A 21,848-nucleotide genomic window follows, 5' to 3' on the forward strand; every position below is an offset into this window, starting at 1 on the left:
GCGTCGGTATTAGCGGCGGAAAGAAGTACTACTCCGAAAAAGACGCGAAATACAAAATTGGACTTGCGAACATTTTTGGACTTAAAGGCAATTTGCAGACATGTTCGTATGTACCGTTGTTCGTATGTTGAATGTTCGTAAGTAGGGGAGCGTCTGTACCTACATGGTTTTAATAGGAGTACAAATGTTACTTTGAAGGGAAAATCTTTAGAAAAATCAACACACGTGGTATTTCTGAAATACTAAAAAAAGTACATTTTTAGGGTCAATATCATAAGGAATTAATTCATCGAGTAATGGTTGTTTTCTTACCGCAAAACATTAAATAACCAACAAATAGTAAATGTTACTTTGCCGACATCTACTGGTGAAAAAGACAATAGCAGGTCTTGTGCGCATTTAAGCCGTACCCTTGATTCAGTCATCATTTTATTTTGTTACAAATACGGCTTATATGCGAGAAAATACGGTAATCTTGATATGATTATAACTCTACTTTATTTGCTTCATACGTGTAGAGAAAAACTCATTCTTAGAATAAGTCATAGCAAAAAAATTTGGTCTGTTTTCATGAATAAAATTGGATAATATGCCAGCTTGTTAACCTTTTAGCTAAAGAACAATGTTTCCGTATTTTAACAGCAGTGCGAATGCAGCACCGTTTTAAATGTGGAAAAAAATACTTTAAAAAGAAAAAGATCTGACGGTGAAAAAAAATGAAACTGAAAAAAACTTTTTTTAAATCAAGACGAAACCTCATCTCATCTCATTTTCTGAATCGCTTTATCCTCATTAAGGGTCGCGGGCAGTGCTGGAGCCAATCCCAGCTGTCTCCGGGGCAGAGACGGGGGACACCCTGAATCGGTGGCCAGCCGATCGCAGGGCACAGGGAGACGAACAACCATGCACACACACACCCATACTTAGGGGAAATTTAGAGTGTCCAATCAGCCTACCATGCATGTTTTTGGAGGTTGGGAGGGAATTGGAGTACCCGGAGGAAACCCACACAGGCCCGGGAAGACCATGCAAACTCGCCACACAGATGGACCGACCTGGACTTGAACCCAGGACCCCAGAGCTGTGAGGCCGACGCTCTAACCCACATGTCTCAAACCGATTCGGCCGAGGGCCGCAGTGGGTCCTGGTCTTTGTTCCAACCGATCCAGTGCCGACATTTTAACCAATCAGGTGTCTTCTAAAAAAGTAGCACCTGACTTTAATTAACTGATTACTCTTGCAAAAGGTATCCTCTTGTTGAGTTGGAATGGAAACCTGCACCCACTGCGGCCCTTTGAGGACCGGTTTGACACCCCTGCTCTAACCACTCACTCTACCGGGCCGCTCCAAGAAGAAACCTTAAACTTTGAATTTCAAAAATAATTTTTGCATTCAATACTTTTGTCCTTGATTTAGCTCAATAAGTCAATGGACAAAGACTGGACTGAATTTAAAGGAATGTTTTTGGAAGTTTATGGGGGGGATTTTTTTCTCTCTCTCTCTCTCTCCCCCACACCTGCAGTGTCTTTGTCGCACAACCAGACTGACAGGTTTGCAGTTGGGGTTTTTCAGATTGCGTGACACTGGATGACATGCCGCACCTGAGGCTATTTACGTTGTCTCTCCAGCATCAGACAACCAATGAATCAATTCATTGTTTTTAATCTGATGTGTGGTAATTTCCCAATAACCTACAAAAACACTTTCTATCTGCAGAGCATCGAGTGAACATGACAGATTAAAGTCGATAAAAGTGGTTAAATCACTTGCCAGAAAGTATGCTCCTGCTCAAATTTGGTATGCCGGACATTCATAGTTGTCATGTTTATCTAATATAAATTAACTGAATGGACTCCCTCAAACATAAATAAAGTACAAATATTTGATTAATGGAATCTGTTGTACTTTTTTGTAATTTTATCACAGACAAGGATATAAACTACTCAAATGACATATTTCATTAAGTTTTATTACAAATGTAAAGGTAACTTTCATTTTGTTACACAGTTCCTTTTCATGGACAAAAATACAAAAAGATGCCGCGAATATGTTGTTCTTGCATACTGTTCTCATTCCTTTCCCACCTGGATAAGTGTGGAGAAATATTTTGCATAAGTTTGAACCAAAACATACAATGAATTAGTTTACCCTGTACCCGACATGTGCTATATAGAATGAACCTTTGTATAATCAACCAAAATGGCATTTAATACAGACAAACAACACATTTAAATCAGCAAAAAATAGTGCATATACAGGGGAACCTTTACTTATGAATGTCTCTACATATGAAATATTCATTTTATGAAACATCTCAATGGAAACCTGTTTGCATTCGAAAAAATTCAAGTTACGAGTCACGTGTCAAAAATTCAATTATCCCCGAAACATAAATAATACCATCCTATATTATATTTTAAAATTGACTTGATAGAGTTGCTTTCCCAACACTTTTCTGGCCTAAAATGAGACTACGTACAAATAATTGAAATTACGAAACAATTTCTGGAAGTAATTAATCTTATAAATAGAGGTTCCACTGTGTTAATAGACCCCCTTCTCTTGTATGGGCCTCAAGAAATCGAGGACTTGTATATACATAATGCATTTACACTAACAAAAAAATTTATCTAGTTCTTTACCCAAATGTAATGAAAACTTTGTTAACCAGATAAGGCAGGCGTTAACACTTCCTTGTTTCCAGTAATCTGAACCACAAACCTTTAAACACTGGTGAAGCCAACATAGCCACCCACATTTACTGGAAATGTTTATATCGGGATGGTATTGGCACGAAATATAGTTAGCACGTCCTCATTCCTAAATGTCAATCGTTGTTAAATTCCTTCAGCTGTCAATGTGAAAGACATATGATGTTTCCTTGTTGATGTGAATTCTCTGTTTGCACTGTTTTACTAGGCCTTGGAATTTAATTCATCCATTTTTTTTGTCACAGCTTAATCAACAAGGGGCACCTGGGCAAACAATTGTACCCAACTCAAACAACTGTTGTCCCAGAAGGTGTTTTTTAAAGGACTATTCACCTTATATAATAGCTAACATAAAGAGTCTTTAGTCAGGTTAAGCCTATAAACTGCTGGTTCTTCTGTGGGTATTGAATTGTTGGATGGATTTGTTTTTTCCTCTGTACGAAACGTTGAAACTGTCTCTGTTACTGCAGTATTTCTCCACATCAGGTTCATCATCTTTGGGTGAAGAGGATGGGGAATGGCTTCTGTCATTTTTCTGAATGCTGGTCTGTTTCTCTGTGATTGAACTTCCTTTTACTGAAAATGAATCAGTACTTTTGACATTATACTCATACAGCTTTTCCCTGAAAGCAGTGACGGTGTTTTTAGCTTTCTTAAATAGGATTATGTAGCACTTGGGGAGAAAATGACAGCATATGATACCATAGTTGGAGAACAGAATTACCACCATTTCCACAGCTGGAAGATAGACTCCAGATGTTGTAATGTAGATGGGGATAAAGATCAGCCAGGAGGTGATGTAAAGCAACATGCTGAAAGTAATATATTTTGCATCGTTGTACTGCTGTGGCAATTTACGCCCCACAAATGCACAGATGAAGCAAACAAAAGCTAAAAGCGCTATGTAGCCGAGCATCACACTAAAGCCTACATAGGAGCCTTCGTGACAGTCCTCTAGGAGCGTTCGAGGCAAGAAAATAAGGTATTTATAAGGGCTTTTCAGGACCAGCCAGCAAATGCAAATGATAACCTGCAATCCTACGCACGCCAGGACAATCAAGTAGGACTGGTAGACTTTTTGGAGAGCACCCTGCATGTCAATATTCAACTGGAACGCCAGGAGAATCTTAAGGGATTTGACAAGAATACAGGACACACACACAGTAAAGCTGATGCCAAAGAGGACTTGCCGTGCTTTACACTGGAGCGAGTTGGGCTTGCCTACAAACAGCACGGCACTGAGGAAACTGAAAACCAATGAGAACAGGATGACCTGGCTGAGGGCTCCTCCGGCCGCCCTCACCACGGGAGTCTCTCGGTAATGAAAAAATAGTGCCGACACCATCAGAACCAGTAGGATCCCTAGAGCAGACAACGTCAGGAGGACTAGGGCAAAGCGGTCTTGCCACTTGAAGTAAACAAGAGTTTTGGGAAAGCAGATGGAGCTTCCCTCAGGAGACCACTCTCTTTCTTTATTACAGCTTAAACATACGTCCATATCTGAAAGAGTGAAGAGGACACAATGAATTGGAGCAGTTTCTTTATATCACAGGTGCCCGACCGGTTCCACAATAGGCCTTAGCAGGTGCAGGTTTTCGTTCCAAACCATCTGGCACAGACAGTTTAAGCCATGACATTTCTGCCGAAAAATGTAGCAGCTGACTCCAATCAACTAATTACACCTGTAAGATACCGGACTGGTAGGAAAATGTCATGCCAATCAGGTAAAATCTGTTTTTGTTAATGATAAGAATCACAAAACAGTTTCGGTGAACATTTTTCTACATGTACACTTATTGCGTGTGGAGTTAATTAGCCATTCTGCATATTTCCCGTGTTAGGTCGTGTCATTCGTGACATATTCATTCAAAGGTAAGTTGTTACAGGGAATTTCAGGATATTATAAGCTTACAGTTTCCTTCAGCAAATAGCCCAGTATAATTCATACCTGTCAACCTCTGCCGATAACTGCCCTTATAAATGATTATGATTCCCCTTACAAACCCCCAAAAAACCTTACAAACACCGTACGAGTCGTACGGTGTTTGTAAGGTTTTTTGGGGGTTTGTAAGGGGAATCATAATCATTTATAAGGGCAGTTATCGGCAGAGGTTGACAGGTATGATAATTTGAATATATATATTTCACATTTTTTTGTTTCAATGGAGTACCAAGTTCAAGTTAATTTTGAAGTTGTTTATGCTGCTGTTTATGTGACAGGAAGAATATTTGGGCATTACACAGCACATCCTTTAATTGTATTTGAACTATCGAAAAATGTGTCCTCCTGAAACCTTTATTTTTTATTTAGACTAAAAAACAGAGACAAAAATTTAAATGGATGCCCAAAACAACTGGTTAAAATTAAAACCTGCGTGCACTTCGGCCCCTTGTGGAATTGGCTGGGCAACCCTGCTGAATAGATCAAATATAAATTATTGTAGCAATGCTTAAACAAATAATAAATAATGATTAATTTATGTAACAACTACATTTCACACATCTTATACATTTATTGAATGTTTATTGCGTTTTCTTTGTCAAATAAATGGTCATCATCAATGCCACGTATGAGGTAAATCCTATGGAAAACAAACTATAGGGCAGGGTGTCGGGAACCTATTTGACAGAGCAAGCCATAAACAATTCCTATTTTTAAATCTAGTTACTTGAGCGCCACATTCATAATTTAAAAGTAAAAATAGATGAAAATGTGTGCACTTTTAATACAACAAAATTCTCAAAATTATTTCAACAACATTGGTACGCTGATGGTAATCAATGAGTATCAAAGAGCATATGCATGGAGACGTGAGTCTAATAACACAAATTTAAAATAAAAGATTAAAACAGCCCTAGAGCTAGTGTCGGCGCTACATTGGCGTGGCAATACAACACTTCTTGTTGCATTCTAGACTCATCGGGTTCCACATTTTAGCTTACAGGTTAGTGGAGACCCATACCTCGGGCAGTAGCCAGTGTGTATTATAGTTTTTTCTTTCATTCAATTTCATAACTGCTTAAGGGTTGCGGAGGGTGTTGGAGCCTATCCCAGCCAACTACAGGCAGAAGGTGGGGGAAACCTCGAATTGGTGGCCAGCCAATCACAGGGCACAAGGAGATGGACGACCATCCACGCTCACACTCATACCTAGGGGCAACGTAAAGTGATCAACCTACCCTACACGTTTTTGGGATGTGGGAGGAAACTGGAGTGCGTGGAGAAAACCAACGCAGGCCAGGGGAGAACATGCAAACTCCACACGGGAAAGTCGAAACTCACCGGGGATCCAACCCGCCATTTCAGAACCGTGAGGCAGACGTACTAACCACTCTCCCACTGAAATGCCTATTCAGTTTCTATTCATTTTAATATTTTTAAATTTACATTTTTATAAACATTGTGTTAATTAATAATATTTGATTTTTTAAATGATCAAAAATAGTCAGTTGCCTTAATATAAGACTATAAAGACATATTAGGAGATAAAAGTGAATAGTTTGAGAAAAACATAATATTCTGAAAAAAAATTGCAAGATTAAAGTCGTAATATTTTAAATCACTATTGTTACATGTTACAACTTTTTCCTCATAGTATTACATACAACTTACATCTTTATCCATGTAATATTATGACTTTATTTCCATAGTCCTATTTTCTTTCTTTCTTTGTTTAGCTCACATACTCTGCCATATTTACTCTTTTAAATTTTTAATTAAACCCTTGACTAGCGTCTGACAAGTTGAGCAACACTAATCAGGTACGTGTCTAGTTTGAATTAAGTTGAAGGTGTGGCAATGGAAAGTGTGATATCATTTTTCTACAGAAAATGTCATCCAAGTCTAAATAACTTGCCTGTTTTGTTGGTGTAGTAATTCTCTGTGCAGTTGATGCACTCATAACAACAAGTGTGTTGACTTTCAGATGTTTTCTTTAACTGTCCAGGCATGCAGCTAGAGGAGCAGTTAGAGATGATGTGCTGTGGGAAAGAAAAATCAAGAAATGTTTCTTTTGAGCACTGGATGCACGTCTCTATATTTGCAGTTTTGGCTCAATTAGATTAGATTAGAACTTTATTTCATCCCATTTTGGTAAACTTCCTTGGTTGCAGTAGCAAGACAGACACAGAAGACAATGTAGACCTAGGTAAAAAATTGTTAATTATTAAATTGTTAAAAAAAATTCTATTAAGACAGACTTTCTTTGTGAAAAGATACTTTTCTGCAGTTTAGCTTTAATTTTACAATTAACTGGCCAAGATTTAATGAACTCCAATATATTCAGCATGCATTCACTGTGTGTTTGTGTATACATTATGGTGGTTTATAGGATGAGGCCGTACTTGCAGGTCTTGAAAATAACGGGTGGAGTTGCTGTTTGTTTGGGTGAAGCTGTTGCTCTGTGGGTCGTATTCAGCCACGATGTCATGAACGTCAATTTCCCCCTCAATTGATCTCCAGATGCTGATGTCGTAACCTTCGTTGATGTCTCCCTGGGTGCTGAAGTTATAACTCTTTCCACGAAAATCAAATCGATTGAGCCGAAGAGCTTCCAATACCTGCAGAAAAATTATTCAAAGATTTTAATTGTAATTTGGTCTAGTATTTATTTTGCATATCTCTATGATACCGTATTTACTGATTACCACAAAGTCAGAATATTGCTAATGAAAAAAAATCATGTTGCGGGATTGAAGTAGCAAATGAGAATGCATTGTTTTGACGCAAGGATAAACTTGCAATAAAATGACAACTTTGAATTTAAATAATAAAATTAATTTCCCTCAAAATTAAATAAATGAATCAAAAATAAAATGATAACTTGATCTTGTTCATTTGCATTTTAATTTAAATTTCAGGTTTCTGCCTTTTGTTTAAAAAAAAAGGAAAAAAGATAACTGCTTTTTAATCATTATGATGGTTTTTCATTCTTCTCTTTTCCCCCCCTTTTTTCAACGATATTTTTGCGTTATCGGTAATTGTCTAGCCATTCCATTTTCTAACAGTTGCTCTTTGAAGTCGGGTCGGAAAATTCCAGTCCTATTTTTTAAGAATATATCCAGTTGGCTAACACTCGTATAATACTTTTTGTTGTCGTGAGACATAATACAATCGCATGGGAGGATAAAAAATGAAAGTACATATTCTTTGTGTGAATCACAGCCCTGTACACTGTTATCTAGTAGAGCATCAGATCTTGGTGTTTCTAACTTGACATCATGCTTATTTAAAAGACATCTTAAAAGAAATATAACAGAAAATACAAAAGAAACCCTAGGGAAATATTTTTTCTTGATTCAACTACAGCTAATCCATTTCGTTACTTTTTCTATGATGAATTTGAAGTATTTTAATCTCTTAACACACTTTTGACTTTGATAGTTATTGCCTTCACTTAACAATGCTACTCCGATTTTCTTTGTACTCATTTTTGTGGAATCATTTTCCTGTTTCTCCATGCATTTACCCAGCAGTTAATTGCCCACTATCTGTTTTTATTTCTGCCTTCACGTTTATAGGTGTGCAGGTTTTTGTAGGTGCAATTTTGATTAATTGACTTTACCTCCCAGGGTTGCAGTTTTCCAGGGGTTTTGCAATCTCTGCTCCTGCAGAGAGAGGCTACAGCTTGAGCGGTGGCAGTCACAGCCAATTCGATACTAAAAACTGTGGCTGGGTTCATTTCTTCTTTGATGGTTTTCACGACTTTAGATGCCAGCTGACTCTTGCTTTCATTCTGCAGCATGAAGAACTCTTCCAGAAAAGTGTTGTTCCATGAGCTGTTGTATCCAGTTGCTTGCAGTCTATCCATGTAGCCATTGAAGGATGTCAGGTTTCCAGTTTTAAAGTTGAAACCCACAACCTGTCCCATGTCCTCGAGGGTTAGGTTTCCTTGCATGTTGCTAGAGGTGGACCAGCTGTCACTGGCCAACCACACTCTTCTCATAGACTCTATGCTGTTTCCTTTTCTCAGCACTTCTTTCCTCAATTCCTGGTAAATGGCTTCCAAGTGAGGTATCTTGAAAAAGGACACAATCACCTTTGCTTTGTGATTTTGATAGATGGTTTTTGCGGCCTCTTTCGCAGCAGGCTGTAAAACCTCGCTTGACACACTGTGCGGAAGGATGAGTTTGAATGCTATGCAGATTCCCTTTTTAGATGCTTGATCTGTAAACTGCTCAAGTGCTGAGCGACCATAGTCACCGTCGGAGATTACTATTCCCACCCAGTTCCAGTCATGGAGTTTTATCAAATCGACCATGGCAGCCGTCTGGTGCATATCATTAGGAACCGTCCTCAGGAAGCTCGGAAAACGTTCCTTGTCACTTAGAATGACAGCTGTTGATGCATAACTGATCTGAGGACACAAAGTACATTATTGTTATTAGAAAATGAACAGGTTGGGCATGTGCATAATATCTACAGTGTTCTGCATCAAATGTGGGTCAGATCTTAATCTACATGACAATACAGGAAATCCTCGAGTCACGACCAAGTTACGGTCCAACACTGACGATGTAATCTACAAATTGGATTTTACTCTTAAAGTCAAAATGTACACCAAAATACTAAACAAGATGCTGTATTCACAATTATTGCTGAAAGGTGGTTGGAGAGTAGGGTTTTCAATGGTTTATGTGCAACCAAACGCAGGGAACATGACTACTGTAGGCCGTAGCTGACACCATAAAAATTCAACTCGTCAACCTCCCTTTGTCACACTTGTCAGAAATGTGGTGCGGTTACAGTCAGGCCAGAAAAAAACATCAATCAACACATCAACATTAAAACATGAAGCATACATGGTTCCTAATTTATTACATTGCTGTTCTTTTTTTTAATGTTACATGATCCAGATGTTGTTTGACTTTGACTCTAGGCGACGCAAGGTCTTTATGACGACAACATTCTAAGGTCCGTGTCACCGCAAAACTATATTTGACGATGAGCGAGGCATTTTTGCTACACCATTTGACTTTTGCCTGAACACAGGATATCTTAAGAGATGTGTGTCAATATTTCTCTCCTTTTGACTGGACCCAGGAGATCCAGCTTTCTTCTTTGAAGCTGTACTATGAAAAAAATAAACAACTTTGGTCGTGAGGACATCATAACCCATGTAATAAACAGTCTGCTTTAAATGAAAAACAGGTAACCAGTTGTTCTCATTTCATTTTCTGAACCACTTTATCCTCTTTAGGGTCGTGGAGGGTGCTTGCGGCTATCCCAGCTGACCCCGGGCCAGAGGTGGGGCACACCCTGAATTGGTGGCCTGCCAATTGCAGGGCACAAAGAGACGAACAACCATGCACACTCTCACCCATACCTAGAGTCAATTTATCATGCATGTTTTTTTGGAATGTGGAAGGAAACCAGACAACATGCAAACTCTACACAGGTGGACCGACCTGGATTTGAACCCAGAACCTTGGAGTTGCGAGGCCGACGTGCTAACCACTCAACCGCCGGGCTGCCTAGTGGTTGAACCACTTTAAAACAAAATATGACCTACTTGCAACATCACTTGCGTTACGTGTTAAAGCAGGGGTCTCCAAACTATTTCACAAAGAGCCGCAGTGACACCTTTTCACAATTTTTTATTCTTACAACTGGAATCAGTTGATTGCAGTCAGGCGTTGCTTGCTTTGGCAGAAACCAGATTATAGTTAAAAAGTCGGATCATTTGGAACAAGGCTAAATGCTTTTATATGTACTTTTTTAACCTCTCAGTATTCTACAAGTTCAGGAATTAAGTTTTGTCCTCGTCGTAATGGAAAAACTGTTGCTTGATCGTTATAGCGCTATTCACACCAGACATGCCAGAAATCTTGCCCACCTGCAATGTTGTTCCAAAAAGGAATAGTTTTACATTCAGTGTGATTGTGGTGCATACTTGAACTGCAACTGAAAGTAAATTTGCTTTCTGTTATTATTGGCAAATGAAGATCAACCAATTACTACATTTTATAGTTTACTGTCCAGTAAATGGTTACATTTTTCATTCATTTCTGAACCGCTTATCCTCACAAGCATCGCGGGGGTGCTGGAGCCTATCCCAGGTAAATTCGGGCACGATGCAGAGCAAGAGGAGACAGACAACCATTCACACTCACACTCATACCTTTGGGCAATTTAGAGTGTGCCCATGGTAGTGTAGCCTACCATGCATTTTTTTGGAATGTGAGAGAAAACCGGAGTACCCGGAGAAAGCCCACGCAGGAACATGCAAACTCCGCACAGGAGGACAGACCTGTGTTCGAACCCAGGAACCCAGAACTGTGAGGTTGACGCGATAACCATTTTGCATGCCATAACTACTATGAGGAAGAAAAACAACAACATTTCAGTCTTACTTGGGGCTTGTCTGTATTACAGTTTCTATTAATTTAAATTTGATTAATTTACCTTATCAGAATTATATCGAGGTCCATCATACACTAAGTTTAACAAAAACACTGTCAGAACAACAAGTGATTTTTAAAATAATCAACCATTATTCTGCAGACTCAAGCCTGCAATTTCAAAGAGACAAACACCCATCCGCACTCACAATCATACTGCCACCAATGGGAATCGAGCCCACACCAGCCCGCACCAAAGTCAGGCGAGGCGAGTGAACCACAGCTACTACAGAGAATAAATAGCCAAATACATGAATGGGGTTTCAGTGAAAGTCTGGAAAAGCATCACAAAAAACAATAAAAACGAATTTGTCCCCCTGTCTCCAATATAAAATGTTGTAGAATAAGTGGAAAGAAAAAAATGCAATGGTACAGTCTCCCGAACAAAAACTCAAAACTTACTTGGGGAATCATGTCGAGGGCGAGTTGTCTGGCAAGCACAATGGACATTTCGGAAAAGGCCGCCCCCAGGACGGTGACAATTCGCTGATCGCATGTGACTTGTCCTGTTGCACACTTTGCATGCTCTGTGAAGGCAACTGTCGCTCTCAGACCTGTACTGATATCTCTGCACGAGTCTTGGATCCAGTAGCCCAGAGTGATGTTAAGATCCGTCAATAAAGGCGATTTATTCACACTCTCAATAGCGTTGATCATCGCCAGAGATTTTCCCAAGCCTGAGGCTGAAAACCTGCATGCCCAGAAAGTTGTATTATTACAATGCAATGTACTGTGCTTGAGCACACTTACTCTAATGCAATATTCTCCACAGCACATGAACTCATTTGCTGCCATTGATAGCCATAGGCTTAAGCACCCCTGTGACGCTTGTGTGGATAAGCAAAATGGAAAATGAATGAATCCGATTAGCCCTCCCAATTAAATTTATTTAATAGCTATCGCTGTCCATGACGGTAATGGGTTATGTATTATGATGCGGCAAAATAGGGGTGCGACAACATATCCATATGGTGTTATATCGCCATACGTTATATTCCCATTGGTTTTTTTATATGCTTCTGCCAAGAACTGACATATCTTTTGTTTGAAATATTAACCAACAGGTTGCTACTACAAAAAAAATTCCAATAGAACAACATTTTCCACTAGAATAGAATCATCTCATTTCATTTTCTGAACCGCTTTATCCTAAATAGAGTCGCTGGGGGTGCTGGAGCCTATCCCACCTGACTTTGGGCCAGAGGCAAGGGACAACCTGAATTGGTGGCCAGCCAATCGCAGGGCACAAGGAGACAAACAACCATTCACACTCACTCTCATATTTAGGGGCAATTTAGAGTGTCCAATCAGCCTACCATGCAAGAGAATGTGCGAACTCCACACAGGTGGACCAACCTGGATTTGAACCTAGGTCCCCCACTGAGAGACCGGCGCCTATTTTATTTTATTTTTAACATATATGGAACATCTTTATTGTTTTTGGCTGCCTTTCGAGTTTCTGAATGTTACCAATCAGACTACATATTTGATAGCATTCTTGCACTATATCCCAGTTATTTTAAAAGCCACCTTACTAAAACACACACACATGCACACACAATAATATAAGATAAAACAAGGGTGGAAACTGAAAAATTGTTGTTATACATTTATATATAAAACGAAAATTGGACTTACCAAATACATCTATTCGGTCGGGGAGCAAAGGAAGTATCAGTTCTGTTAACACAAAAATGAATGGGGAACAATCCTCCTATGATGAAATCACCCCTGGCCGTAACTCCTCGTTCTTTTGTATCATTTTCTGAGGCCCCTTTCCCCAAAATGCTACAAAATAGAATGACATAGAAATACAAGCCAGATGGAGCCCGTGCCATGTTTGTGCTGTTTCCCTCCCTCCCTCTTCCACTGATCCTCTACACCTCTTTTCCTGATACAAAGTGATACATTTCCTTTTAATCAACTTGGCCGTACAAAAGAAAACCACGCCTTCATACATTGTTATTCACGGATCTTGATTCTAAATTTCTTTCGGTAGGCCCTGCCCACGCACAAGTGACAGCCGGGTGACTCAAAGTTTTGCCAATATATTTCTTGTTGTGCATAAACATTTGTTTTCAGACGATTAGAGGGCACGCTGGCATACGTTCTACACAGAAGTGACAGTCGTACTTTATTTAGTGTTTGAAATCTTGCCATATCTGATACTTTGTAAGCGCATGCTTAAAAACAGAAAAAAAGGATCACATTTTAAACAGTTATATATAGACTGGAAAATAATAACCGCACCAATGATGATGGCTCAGAGCCAAGAATAAAACCTGAAATGTTCCATTTGTCGGCCAAATATGATCTCTACTAGGTCACGATCCTGTGTCCCACGTAGACTTTCAAGACTAATAACGATTTGCATAACTAATGGCATAATGAAATTGAGCAACAAAACCACACCTGTTAGTCAAATGTTCTGTACTTTTGCTCACATAGGGAAATGGTTGGGACAAAAGGCTAACACTCACACACTTTGCAATTTAGTCTCTAATAAGCATTTGCATTATATATAGGGAGGGACACGGGGGTCATATCCTGTACAAATTTTCTCTTCATATTCACAAGGAAAAATTTGACATTCAAGTGAGAATGCAGTAATTTATTTCGTCTCATCTCATCTCATTTTCTGAACGGCTTTATCCTCATTAGGGTCACGGGGGGTGCTGGAGCCTATCCTTGCTGACTTTGGGCCAGAGGCAGGGGAAACCCTGAATTGGTGGCCAGCCAATCACCGGGCACAAGGAGACAAACAACCATGCACACTCACACCCATACCCACGGGCAATTTAGAGTGATCAACCAGAGTACCATGCATGTTTTTGGGATGTGGGAGGAAACCGTAGTACCCGGAGGAAACCAGAGAACATGCAAACTCCACACAGGTGGACCGAACTGCATTTGAACCCTGGACACCAGTGCTGTGAGGCCGACGCGCTAACCACTCATCCGCCGGGTCGCCTGAGAAATAAATAGCCTATATAAAAAAAAAACTACAGTAATACCAGACATACGAGTTCCCCGACATACGAGCAATTTGAGATACAAGCAAAATTTTGAGCAATTATTTATCTTGAGTTACGAGACAAATGTTGATATACGAGCATACAGCGGATGTGAGAGGCTGCTCATAAGAACATCATGAGCACTGTCTTTCTGGTCGCAACTCCCTCGTGTAATATCCCTGCGAGCACTGCGTTGCATTTTTTTTTACCATTAGTCAGTGCAAATGGCAGAGCGATCGCTAATATGAGAGTATACGTAGTATATGCTACTTTTCGTTGGCAAGTGGTCGTGCGTTATCCTATTGTGAGGACATTTGTGTGTATCATTTTGGGAATATTTTGAAGGGAAGACAAAAGCAAACAACCCTTGATAGGTTGCATCTGAATGTAAGGGTGGAGGCGGGGCAAATTGAGCCAGAAGAAAGGTATAAACATTTCAAACTAAATTAGAATTACGTTTAGTGCAAGGTTAGATTAAACTTATTTTTGAGTGTGTCTGCATCGTAATCCAAGTTCATTTAATTTTGTTTATGTTATGTTACGAGCGCGTTGCCATGCAAATAGCCCCCCCACCTCTCTCTGTCCCTCTCCCCTCCGCGAAATCTGTCTAATTTTAGTACTATTAAACACATTTTAGCACTATTAAACCACTAGTTATTTGTTACTTTGTTAATAGATGGCGAATTAGAACAAATAAAAATGTTTTTCCAATTCAATATCTGGTTTTTGGTGTTTGGAACGATTAATTTGTTTTTAGTTCATTTCTATGGGAAACGTGCGTTTGAGTTACTAGTAAATCGACTTTCGAGCTCAGTCCCTTAACGCATTAAGCTGGTATCTCAAGGTACCACTGTATCGGTATCGGGAGCCAAAAATTAATACCGGTGAACATCTTATATAAGATACATTTACTATACTTTCTACTTTTCTGTGAAGCAGGGGTGTCCAAACTCCAAACTATACCACAAAAGGCCGCAGTGGGTGCAGGTTTTTGTTCCAACTAATCTAGCACAGAAAATTTAACCAATGAGGTTATACTTCTGAAACCTGCAGCAGATGACGGCAACCAACTGATTACACTTTTTAGACATCAGATTGGCGAAAATGTATCCTCTTCTTCAATTGGAACGAAAACCTGCACCCACAATGGCCCTTGAGGGCCCTTTTGGACAACTGTGCTGTAAAGCATTTCAAGTGTTCTTTGACGTTCCTCAGTTTTACCATTTTCCTATTTTTCCTGAGAAAGTAATCCATTAATCATTCATTCATTTTCGCTTATCCTCACAATGGTCGCGGAGGGGTGCTGGAGTCCATGCGGGATGATACCAGAGGACCCGGAGAAAACCCACGCAAACATGGGGAGTACATGCAAACTCCACACAGGAAGTTAGCAACCCGGCTCTATAGATGTTGTAAATAACATTTGCATATTTATACGAGTATTACGCGCAAAATTATGTACCAAAAAACTGGAGCAAAGTTCGGGTGCGCGTTATACACAAATCCCGCTGAAACACTGCCCTCCGCCTGTGAAAAAGCCCTCGGCAGCTGTTATAATGGGAGATGTACAACCTGTCTTTGTCCGCTAGATGGGGCACGAGAGCCCGTTCTATTGGCCAGTTATCACACTTAAAAAAAGAACTCAAGAAGAATTTAATGAATTCTTTGGTGAGTCTGATGATGATGAATTTTTAAATATTATCATGATGAATCAGACTGATTTTTTTTTAAATATGATGATGAATTAGAGACTTTAAGGATTTAAAATGGTAAATTCCATTTGAGAATTGTGTTCATACTGGTAGTTTGTTTTACCAGGTTTCTATACCATATGTTGTGAATAAATGGTTTGTAATTTTGCCAGTTACCAGTACCCGTGCAATCCTTGGTGTGAGCTGAGCGTTATACTCGAATAAATACGTTACCCTTTGTAGGAAATGCCCTGTCAAGGCCGCGTTGCATCCTCCAACCGCAGGGAGGCACTGTTTGTTCGGTGTTTCAACCACAGTGCTAAAGATGGACGCCGCCGTGTTCATTCTGTCACTGATCGACTGTTGTGTCCTGATTTTCCTGTCAGTCTATTTTGTATCCTTTCCGAATGTATTTTCTCCTGGGCGAGGCCCCTTCGTTGAAACTGTACCGCGTTCGAAATGTGTTTGCGTTCTTTGTACCGACAAATGGGCAGAAAGGCGAACTAAAATGCTAATACACTAGCTATCCAGCTATGACTGTCTATCCGAGGCAGTATACATATACATATTTTGAATATTTCACAATGGAACTTTTGAGTAAGGGTTTGAATGTTTGACCTTTCTATTGGTCTTTGCAACCTTGACATAAACGTCAGATTATTACCTTGTCTGATTTGGAATGTGACTACATTAATGCCAGGGCATGTTGCTCCAAACTCAACAAAGTAAGTCTCCAATGTTTCGTTTTCGTACAACGTTCATGTGGTTATGCATTTGGTTGTCTATGAGTTCAAAACGTCTCACCTCATTTTCTGAACCGCTTTATCCTCACTAGGGTCGCGGGGGGTGCTGGAGCCTATCCCAGCTGACTTCGGGCCAGAGGCGGGGGACACCCTGAATTGGTGGCCAGCCAATCGCAGGGCACAAGGAGACAAACAACCATTCACTCACGCTCACACTCATACCTAGGAGCAATTTAGAGTGTCCAATCAGCCTACTATGCATGTCTTTGGAATGTGGGAGGAAACCCGAATACCCTGAGAAAAGCCACGCAGGCCTGGGGAGATCATGCAAACTCCACACAGGTGGACCGACCTGCATTTGAACCCAGGTCCCTCACTGTGAGGCCGATGCACCATCCACTCAGCCGCCCGAGTTCAAAACGTTTTAAGTTTAATTATGTTTTGTGTTCAGTGGGTGATCCCAGAGATGGTTGGTCAGTGCGTGTCCACCATGCTGATGTTAATCTCAACTCACTGGTTCATCTTCCTCCTCAACCTCCCTGTAGCAGCCTGGGACGTTTACAGGTAGGCTGCCTTTCTCTTTAGCTGGTAGAGGACCAGGATCAGAATTGTTGTACAACACCAGTTGTCATGCCCAGTTCGTTGCAGTGCGGAAGTGCGTGAACGTATCTCCAGTGCGCAAAGAACCTTTTTCATTTTTATCATTAAATATCTCGTGCATCCATTATTGAATATGGTTGGTGAAAAGCGAAAGGCTTCTATTGAGGGAGGTGCAAGGAAGAGGCAAGCCATTTCATTTAAAATGAGTGGCAATAATAACGAAGCTTGATGCGCGTCAGAAAGTGGTGAGCGTTGCACGAGAATACAACTTGAATCGTTCAACCGTCGGTACCATTTATAAACATAAAGATCGAGCAGCAGGACCCAAATATTGAATGTTGCACAAAGTTTGCAAATCAATTGAATGATGCCATACAGTGCTACCGCATCATTTATGAGGGGGAAAAAAGAAGAAAACAGTGCAATCGTTATTAGATAGCTTCTTTCGGCCAGTTTCTAGTAAATCTCTAATGTATGTATACAGTACTGTATGTATTCTCTCCATTTTATTAAATGTTTTTTTCAGTACAAACCAGTGTGTGTTACTTATACAAGCCTTAAACATACAAATGCACTTATATAAACCTTCAATATACTTATATAGGCCTTAAACATAAATTATAATACAAAATATAGCACTGAGCAACTTACGAACAAATTCAACTTATGAACAATCACTCGGGACCTAACTCGTTCGTAAGTAGGGGAGCGTCTGTATTAACAATAGTCATTCTCATCAAAGTTTTATCAGCAGGAATCACATAAACCTCCAAAATGAATCTAAAATTTAATTTTTCACACTGACCTAATGTCACCAAAAGTTGATGTCTGCGGACCCTCAACAACTCCCGTTTCGAGTGATGCAAAAATGAGTAATGTAATGATTTTAATTGCATGATTTTATGACTTTTCTCCAAATATTACTTAAATCTCCTAATATTATGCAAAAGAAATTGTGCTCACACAGACTTTATGTCGTCAGAAGTTGATGCCCTCGAAACCAAACAACTTCCGGTTCATGTTAGAGAAAAATAAGCAACAAAATGACTGTTTCACAATTTGAATCTTGTAGTAGTATAATCTATAATTTAATGTTCACCATGTTTTGATTTTAACCTTGTAATAGTTAATTTTTTATCTCGTAATTTTCATATTAAATTTTCTCTCTGAATATTACATTGTAATTTCCCGTGGCATACCAACGTGCTGAGGCACAGTGGTTGGGAAACACTGCATTAAAATATAGATATATAGAATGTATATATAATATAAGGACTCACATTTTGCATCCCTCCCATCATTTAAAAAAATATATAATCCAATTTTAAACATTTTATATGACTAAATGTACATCTGTTTCCAAAAAGTAAAAGTAATTTATTTTTTCAAGACATGCTAAATGCCTAAAATGGAAAATAATTTCACTGTGACAATAATACTCTTTGAAACCTCAGACTGGGAAAATGTGATCTTTCCCTTGAAGCTGTAGATTTAGTTCATTGAGCTTTCCGAATATGTCACTGAGGTAGGCCAGTTACATCAGAAAGTTCTCATCACTAAACTTGCTTGCAACTTCATACTTGTGCTCCTGCTCCAAAAACATTCTTATCTCCTCTCTGAGCTCAAAAACTGGGGCCAACCCTTTCCTTGTGACAGCCACCTTGCCTCACTGTGAAACAGCACAGCTTTTTTGACACGCCTGTTGCTCCATTTGGTCAAATCAAATTCGAGCAGCAAGGCTCAATCATAACATCCCTACATACAACCCGATTCCTTGAATTACTATTCATAGTTTTAGGCGAAACGGAACTTGTTTGTCTTTGACTGCCACGACGTGAGGTCTGTGTCAACACAAAACTGTATTTGGCGAAGAACGAAGCGTTTTCCCGCGACGGTTTAACTCTGAATCCAGCGAATCTTTACAGATGTAAATCAGTATCTCCTTTCCGCGTTCTTTTTATGATGTTCAGCTTTGTTGGTAGTAATTGCTATTCTTTTGGCTGAACCGGGAAGACTTCTCTTTCTTGTTTTGGGCCATAATGTACAAAAAGAAGGGATTAAAAGGCACATGAACACGAACAACAACTATGCACTAACTAGCATTGGAAGCTATGGTACAGAGGAATTTATAACGGATGAGCCACAGGTGCCCTCAAATCGCAACGTCGTAGATCAGGGACATCGGTTACTACTGTATTTAGAAGTCAATACAGTAGGATATAGGTACTATAGGGCGCACTTAAAAGTCTTAAATTTTCTCTAAAATGGTCGATGCGCCCAATCGGTCGGTGCATTTAATCTGTGCACTAAACTCAATTTTTGTATGGCCCTGACCGCTTCAGTGACTGGTTTTATTTCTTGCCGGCACGCTACTTATTGCAATCAACCCAGCGGACGTTCACCCTATAAATAGCCGCCCCGCGCATTCCAAGCATTACGGTAAATCAATTCAAAGCATCCCAGGGGAGTGGCAAGGCATTTGACTTCCGTGTTTTTGCAGCGCTTTTAACCCTCAAAAAGACTCAATACTTAAAGAAACAGCATATCAGAGCTACACAGAGGAAATGCCTGGCGTGAATGACAACACAATGTGGGTGTGAACGCTTGGAAAATGGACTGAAGCCATGGATGGAACACAATTTAACAGCTTTGCTAACGGATGGCCAACATTGTAGTTCGGGCAGGCAGCGTCGCACGAGTTACGTGAGACGAACTGGAATGAGTTGTCGACGCCGATATAACAGCGAGGAGAATCAAAGGCTTGGGAGTGATGCATGTCACGAGTTACAATGGATTGTGGATGACTGGGCTCAAGTGTCGGCCAGCACTGTTGTTCGAGCTTTCGCCAAAGCTGGAATCAAGTTCCCGGAATACACAACTCTGACTGACAGTGGAGCCTAGCATGTTAAACGCCGAACTCTTTATATCAGAGTGTACCTTTGACCTCAATAACGCATTATCAAACGTAGCAAAGTTTTGCTCATGCTGTCTTTAAAAAACACGCTAGTGCCAAGCCTAACGTACGCTAGCAGCTAGCATAACAGGCACGTTAGCGGCTAGCATAACATACACTAGCCTCGTGTCATGCTAGCGCCTTATCGGACGAGGCGTCCAATGTATTGACAAAAAACAAAATATACCCGCAAATGAGACTGCGCCCTATCACACAGTGCGTTTTATAGATGTGAAAATACGGTAGTTTGGTGGAATGGAATGGATGTAGGGTAAAAAAGGAATCATCAGAAGGGCAGCAATTATTTGTTACAAAGGTGCGCGCGCTATGGCAGTTTATGAATCGACTCCTTTCATTTGATTTTCCTGCAGATACGTGAAGGTCCCATTGGGCAACATGGGCGTGTTTGACCCCACGGAGATCCACAACCGAGGCCAGCTCAAGTCCCACATGAAAGAGGCCATGATCAAACTCGGCTACCACCTGCTTTGCTTCTTCATCTATTTGTACAGGTAGTTGAGCACATCAAGCATTTACACATGCGCTGCAAAATGTTGGAGCGGCCAAAAAGTGACAGATGTGCATTAACACGTGTGGCGGGCGTGTTTCTCTGCAGCATGATCTTGGCTCTGATCAACGACTGAAGTGACACACAAACTCCACAACTGCCACCGTCTCCTGGATTGACTGCTCCCATCTTTGCTCCAAACTGCTTTCTTGAAAAGATTTTCGTGCCAATAGTGGACTCGTACAAAAACAACTTTGCCTCAGAGACAAAGAGAAAGTTAAATGAATACAGTAAACTGACTTTTGTCATGGTCTGCAAGGAAAGCTAAAAAGTCATCACCTTATTGCTGAAATTTACATTAAAGTGGTGGTATTCCTTTTGCACTGAAAGTGTCTTTATTGCACTGCAGACGCTTTAGAAATTGGGCAGTGTTTGGAGTGAGGAAAAAACTTTGTATTTTCACTGCACACTTTGAGTTGGCCATTTTAAACAATAATGAGCATCAAATTTTTTTTTTGTTTAAACACTTATGTGATTGGGTTGTTGAACTCCTGTCAGACATTCCTTTATTTGAAAGTTTATTCAATATCTTGAGTGCTGTTTGATTTTCAGCAGGACTCCGCCACACAGCCGTGTGCATTGACTAAAAGGCAACGCTTTTTAAAGAATACTCCAGTGTAAAACAGGTGTGTAAATATGGTTCCAGTGACTCCTGGTCAGCTTGATGCCTGTTTTAGACAAAACTCTGTTGCAGTGTTATTTTTTATTTTTTTTGTCTTTTGAGTTTCATAAATAAAAACGAAAATACAGCACTGTCTTTCTTTGCCGATTAGAAATCATTTATGCAAATTAGGAGGAATGCTGCAATACCTGACTGAGATTAAATGGTTTCTGGCTCCGAACTAAATACTGGTTGCATGCGGTCAGTGGGGTTCGGTGAATTTAGTAAATAATGTATTAAATTCTTTATAAAAAAAATGCAAATACAAATTTTAGATGGTGTTAATCAATGTTCCCTCAAATTTTGTGTTTGTCCGGGCAGAAAGACAACCTCCCTAAGCACACTGAGTACCAGTGTGAGCAACATCATCATTCCTCGCTATGGGCACACACCAGTATCACACCTGCCAAAAGCAGGTGCATGCCTACTACACATAAATGATAGTAATAATAAAATGTAGTGATTAATATCTATGAATGGGCGGCCCGGCGAATGAGTGGTTCGCGC

General features: G+C 40.0%; 2 protein-coding genes across 2 annotated transcripts; one reads left to right on the forward strand and one right to left on the reverse strand.

Moving 5' to 3' along the window:
- Positions 1–1,948: 1,948 nt before the first annotated feature.
- Positions 1,949–12,980, reverse strand: gprc6a (G protein-coupled receptor, class C, group 6, member A). Its single transcript, XM_077598735.1, has 6 exons — positions 12,750–12,980; positions 11,514–11,802; positions 8,276–9,067; positions 7,056–7,271; positions 6,569–6,692; positions 1,949–4,211 (listed from the first exon to the last, which is right to left on the reverse strand). Exons 1-6 carry the CDS (start codon positions 12,947–12,949, stop codon positions 3,088–3,090), a joined length of 2,745 nt encoding a protein of 914 aa, XP_077454861.1. The 5' UTR covers positions 12,950–12,980; the 3' UTR covers positions 1,949–3,087.
- Positions 12,981–15,953: 2,973 nt separating this feature from the next.
- cnih4 (cornichon family member 4) lies at positions 15,954–21,429 on the forward strand. Its single transcript, XM_077598736.1, has 5 exons — positions 15,954–16,210; positions 16,473–16,541; positions 17,011–17,123; positions 20,484–20,624; positions 20,729–21,429. The coding sequence occupies exons 1-5, from the start codon at positions 16,142–16,144 to the stop codon at positions 20,754–20,756; spliced, it is 420 nt and encodes a 139-aa protein (XP_077454862.1). The 5' UTR covers positions 15,954–16,141; the 3' UTR covers positions 20,757–21,429.
- The last annotated feature ends 419 nt before the right edge of the window (positions 21,430–21,848 follow it).

Source organism: Stigmatopora argus, chromosome 4 (genome assembly GCF_051989625.1).
Source record: "Stigmatopora argus isolate UIUO_Sarg chromosome 4, RoL_Sarg_1.0, whole genome shotgun sequence".
NCBI lineage: Eukaryota > Metazoa > Chordata > Actinopteri > Syngnathiformes > Syngnathidae > Stigmatopora > Stigmatopora argus.

What these genes read in the sequence shown, in the direction of transcription:
- gprc6a (XM_077598735.1), bottom strand. Translation starts at nt 12,949, where the DNA reads ATGGCACGGGCTCCATCTGGCTTGTATTTCTATGTCATTCTATTTTGT. An exon ending in GTTATTTTCAAGACCTGCAA is followed by an intron (nt 6,693 to 7,055) that starts GTACGGCCTCAT and finishes TCTTTCCCACAG; the next exon opens with CACATCATCTCTAACTGCTC. An exon ending in TTACTACACCAACAAAACAG is followed by an intron (nt 4,212 to 6,568) that starts GCAAGTTATTTA and finishes TCACTCTTTCAG; the next exon opens with ATATGGACGTATGTTTAAGC.
- cnih4 (XM_077598736.1), top strand. Translation starts at nt 16,142, where the DNA reads ATGGACGCCGCCGTGTTCATTCTGTCACTGATCGACTGTTGTGTCCTG. An exon ending in TTTTCCTGTCAGTCTATTTT is followed by an intron (nt 16,211 to 16,472) that starts GTATCCTTTCCG and finishes CATAAACGTCAG; the next exon opens with ATTATTACCTTGTCTGATTT. An exon ending in TTCTTCATCTATTTGTACAG is followed by an intron (nt 20,625 to 20,728) that starts GTAGTTGAGCAC and finishes GTTTCTCTGCAG; the next exon opens with CATGATCTTGGCTCTGATCA.